This window comes from Sinocyclocheilus grahami, unplaced genomic scaffold, assembly GCF_001515645.1.
Source record: "Sinocyclocheilus grahami isolate Dianchi unplaced genomic scaffold, SAMN03320097.WGS_v1.1 scaffold1213.1, whole genome shotgun sequence".
In the NCBI taxonomy this organism is placed as follows: Eukaryota; Metazoa; Chordata; class Actinopteri; order Cypriniformes; family Cyprinidae; genus Sinocyclocheilus; species Sinocyclocheilus grahami.
In genome coordinates this window covers 793265-798545 of record NW_015506392.1, presented here as the reverse complement: position 1 = coordinate 798545, position 5281 = coordinate 793265, and the positions used below count along the sequence as shown (strand labels likewise).

The 5281-nt window shown below is 34.4% G+C and overlaps 1 protein-coding gene across 1 annotated transcript; it reads left to right on the top strand.

Moving 5' to 3' along the window:
- Nucleotides 1-1421: 1421 nt before the first annotated feature.
- avp (arginine vasopressin) lies at nt 1422-4398 on the top strand. Its single transcript, XM_016253941.1, has 3 exons — nt 1422-1552; nt 3869-4073; nt 4173-4398. Exons 1-3 carry the CDS (start codon nt 1427-1429, stop codon nt 4310-4312), a joined length of 471 nt encoding a protein of 156 aa, XP_016109427.1. The 5' UTR covers nt 1422-1426; the 3' UTR covers nt 4313-4398.
- The last annotated feature ends 883 nt before the right edge of the window (nt 4399-5281 follow it).

The following is a 5281-nucleotide window of genomic DNA, read 5'->3' as shown; positions in this document are numbered from 1 at the left end:
CTTCTGCTCACTTATATTACACATTAACCCCTTCAGTCCCGAGACATATCATATATTCATATAAAATGTAAACACTTCAGTTTATATAAAATAAATTTATATTTTATATTCACTTGGAACTAAAAGACTGAGAGTCATTATAGTCTAGTTTTAAGGTAATAATAAACTTTTAAGACTTTCTTTATGATTTAATAATTCAAGCATCAGAAGGTTGATGTTGCTGAAACATGTTCTTAAAGGTGTTATTCTGTCTGATTTATTAGTTTGTCAGATGAACTGAATTTTCATTAAACGTCACTCTTCATAAGTTCTCAAGCAGAAACGATGTTCTGAACAGGATTGTTATTATTATAATTAACTCAAAGTAAACCTAAAACCATAAAAAATGTTACTTGAAATAAAATAAACATTAACTGAAATTAAATTTAAAAAACATTATTAAAACTTAAAAAAGTTATTGTACATGTCTTATTTTTATTTAGTTTAACGATGTACTAAATTTAACTAAAACTATACAGACATATAAAAAAATATTAATAAAAATGACAAAAACGTGTTTTCAAATTATTAAAAAAATTATATTTATATATAATTAGAACACTAAAACGTGTTTTCATTACCTGAAATAAAATAAAACTTAAAAATATTTTTCATTTATTTTACACAACACACAACAAAATTACTGTAACTTTAACTCAAATTAAAATGAAAATGGGAAATACAAAAAAAAAACATTATTTGCATTACTGTTTAGCTGTGCATTTATTGAATGAGCACTGTGCAACGTCCGAACTGATTGCACTATATTTTATGTACAGTATAATCGTTTTTCTATTTTTAACCGTTTTAAATTAATTTTAAACCTCTTAAATCATTTTATTAATCATTTTCAAAGTTTTTAAATTCCTTGTTTTATTGTTGTGATAATTTTTTTCTTTTCTTTTATGTAAAGCACTTTGATTACCATTGTGTATGAAATGTGCTATATAAATAAACTTGCCTTGCCTTGCCTTTATTTGTATAGCGCTTTTCACGATACAATCGTTGCAAAGCAGCTTTACAGAAAATTACATTTCTACAATATATTTAGTGGTAGCTTATCAGTGGTGATTATGTCAAATTGATGTACATATGGCAGAAATGTACGGTAAAATTCAGTTAATGACGTAATCATTAACACTATTAACAGCAATGATTATATGTTGCAATCAAACTTGTAGCAAAATTTGGTAGTTTATGTTATTTCAGAGTTGGCATCATCAAATGAAAGATAAAAACAAAAACCAACTCAAAGTATTGCTAGAACGATAACGGCGTCTGAAGCAGTGGTGGATGTGAGCTGTTTGATGAGGAGGAGCTCCGCTGGTGCTGATGCTGCAGCTCTATATAAGCTTCTGAGAGCATCAGAGCATCAGTGTGTGTCGAGATGTCCGACTCTCTGCTGCCTGCGTGTGTCCTCAGTCTGCTGGCGCTCTCTGCACTCTCGTCCGCCTGCTACATCCAGAACTGCCCTCGAGGAGGCAAGAGATCCCAGCCAGAGCCCGTCAGACAGGTACAGACCAGCATCTTCATCATCAGCATCAGCATCTTCATCTTCATCATCAGTATCCGCATCATCTTCATCTTCATCATCAGCATCAGCATCTTCATCTTCATCTTCATCAGCATCAGCATCAGCATCAGCATCAGCATCATCATCATCATCATCTTCATCATCAGCATCATCAGCATCTTCATCAGCATCATCATCATCTGCATTAGCATCTTCATCAGCATCTTCATCATCATCATCAGCATCAACATCAGCATCAGCATCAGCATCGGCATCATCGGCATCATCAGCATCAGCATCTTCATCATTTTCATCATCAGCATCAGCGTCTTCATCAGCATCATCATCATCAGCAGCATCATCAGCATCAGCATCTTCAGCAGCATCTTCATCAGCAGAATCAGCATCAGCAGCATCTTCATCAGCAGCAGCAGCAGCAGCAGCTTCATCAGCATCAGCATCTTCGTCAGCATAATCAGCATCATCAACATCTTCATCATCTTCATCATCAGCAACATCAGCATCAGCATCTTCATCATCATCATCAGCAGCATCTTCATCATCAGAATCAGCATCAGCAGCATCTTCATCAGCATCATCATCAGCAGCAGCTTCATCAGCATCAGCATCTTCGTCAGCATAATCAGCATCATCAACATCTTCATCATCTTCATCATCAGCAACATCAGCATCAGCATCTTCATCATCATCATCAGCAGCATCTTCGTCATCAGAATCAGCATCAGCAGCATCTTCATCAGCATCAGCATCTTCGTCAGCATAATCAGCAGCAGCAGCTTCATCAGCATAATCAGCATCATCAACATCTTCATCATCAGCAACATCAGCATCAGCATCTTCATCATCATCATCAGCAGCATCTTCATCATCAGCATCAGCATCATCATCAGCATTAGCATCATATGTATCATCTTCATCATCTTCATCATCAGCATCAATACTGTGGACATTCACTGCAGCTTGTCTCAGAGAATTCAGAATTTCTTTGTTTTAAAGTTCATCTGCTAAACATTCATACTGTGTGCAGTGAAATATTTAATTTAAATGAGCTGAAACATTCATCTTAAACTTATTTCAGCTAGTTGCACCGGGAACATTCCTCACATATATTTAGATTCACTTGATGCATTAAAATAACTAAAACTGAAATCAAAATTAAAAACTATTTGACATTTTAAAAACGTTAAATTTTTATTTAAAAAAAACACAAAATAAAAACGAATTCTAAATGTAAATAAAATTAACTTGAAATTAAATAAACGTTCAGTGAAAACAACTTATACTTAATTTTCATTTACTGTAGTTTAACTTCATGTACTAAAATAACTAAAGCTTAAACTGAAATAAAAATGCATAAAAACTAGACTTAAAAAAACACAACACAACAGAATTACTAAAACTTTAACCAAAATTTAAAAGAAAATGGAAAATATGAAAATAATAGCTAATTCAAAATATTAATAAAAACAATAAATATCTAAATGATTCTAAAAATAACACTGATTTCGAATAAGTTAACAAAATTCTAATTTTGTCGTTTTTTTTTTTTGTTTAATTTAGTGACAATTTGAGCAAACTAACATTAATAAAATTAAAATAATAAATTACTAAAAATAAAATAACTAATTAGTAATATTAATAAAATATCTACTCAACATGGCATTTATTTTATTGTCAATTTAGATGTTGAAATCTTAGAATGAAATTACATTGATTTTAATTTTAAATATATATATATGTATTATTATATGTATTATAAATGTTCATGAAAAATTGTTACAGTTGCACTCTTTATATCAACTGTGTCCCATTTTATGTATCACGAATCATCCGTTGAATCATCTCTATATGATAATGAACAGACTGTACTGATGCAGTGTGTGTGTTTGTTTGTGTGCATGTGTGTGTGTGTTTGTGAGTGTGTGTAATTGTGTGCATGTGTTTGTTTGTGTGCATGTGTGTGTGTGTGTTTGTGAGTGTGTGTGTTTGTGTGCATGTGTTTGTTTGTGTGCATGTGTGTGTGTGTGTGTGTTTGTGAGTGTGTGTGTGTGAGTGTGTGTGTTTCGTGAGTGTGTGTGTGTGTGTGTTCATGAATGAGTGTTTGTGTGAGTATGTGTGTTCGTGAGTGTGTTTGTTTGTGTGCGTGTGTGTGTGTGTGTTTGTGAGTGTGTGTGTGTGTTTGTGTGTGTGTGTGTGTGTGTGTGTGTGTGTGTTTGTGTGTGTGTGTGTGTGTGTGTGTGTGTGTGTGTGTGTGCGCATGTCTGTGTGTGTCTGTGTGTGTGTGTGTGTGTGTAGTGTCCGGCATGTGGTCCGGGGAATCAGGGCCATTGTTTTGGCCCCAGTATCTGCTGCGGGGCCGGTCTGGGTTGTCTGCTTGGATCTCCAGACACGCTGAGCTGCATGGAGGAGAATCTGCTGCCGGGCCCCTGTGAGACGGATGGGACGTCCTGCGGGGCCCCGGGGGGCCGATGTGCCTCTCCAGGCGTCTGCTGCAACTCAGGTGAGCAGATCATCTCCTTTGATACTTTAGTGAACTTAATTTGAAGCTCTTGACTCTCTGACAGATATGTGTGCCTAATGCATGTGTTGTGTCTCTCAGAGAGCTGTGTTCTGGATCCGGATTGTTCTGAAGTCGTGGGATCTCATCAGACTGAAGACGGCGTGGGTCTGAAGGGCGTCTCTGGAGAAATGCTGCTGCGTTTGCTCAATCTGGCCACTCGGAGACAAAGACCCTTCTGATGCGATCATTCATTTACACACACACACACACACACGTGTTGCTCAGCCCAGCGCTGTGTAAATACTGTATGTAGTAAACGGACGTGAAAGTGAATGTGTTTGGCTCGTTTGTTACTTCAAGCGCTTTGAGTTTATTGTCCCAGAAGCTGCGTGACCTGTTCCTGCCTTTATGTGATGATAATTCAGAGATTCATAAGGGTAATAATTACCCATCTAACATATAATCTGCAGCCTAAGCAGCCCGTGGCCTTTCTGTTAGCTCCAAAAAGTGTGTTCATGGTCTGACAGATCCTGCAGATCAGGTTTGAAACTCTTTTATTAAAGATGAATCTAGTCCATTAGCTTTTCGCTTTAATCACTGTCAAATCGGGAAACCCAAGGCACTCAGATGATTTACCACACGTGTCAGAAAAGCAGAAGAAAGAGCTGGACACAAAAGAAAAGAAAAAATGACAGAAGCACATGAAAGAATTAAAGTCTGTTACATCATGACAAGATATTCTTTTGGTCCATTGCAAACAACAATAACAATGAAAAATAAAAAACAGACCAATTTATATCTTTCATATATTATTTTTTATTATATTATATTTAATTATAATGTATATATAATTGAAAAAATATATAATATTCTATCTTTCTGATATCGTAGTTCTTATCTACTATATATAATTTTTTAATATTTTAAAATAAGATTTATATATATATATAATTAAATAAAATACCTTAATTGTTTTTCTTTCACAAAAATTGTGTACAAACGTTTACATCTTGCATTCGTTTTTGTTTTGTTTGTTAATGCCATGAAGAAAAAAAAAGATTTTTATCTCAAAATTCTGACCTTTGTCTTATATATAAAAAAATATATATATAAGACACATACCTATGTACATAATATATATAAAAATAAAAAATAATTATACAATGAAAAAATTGTGTAGAACCAATCTTCACTCAAGAATTGCTACA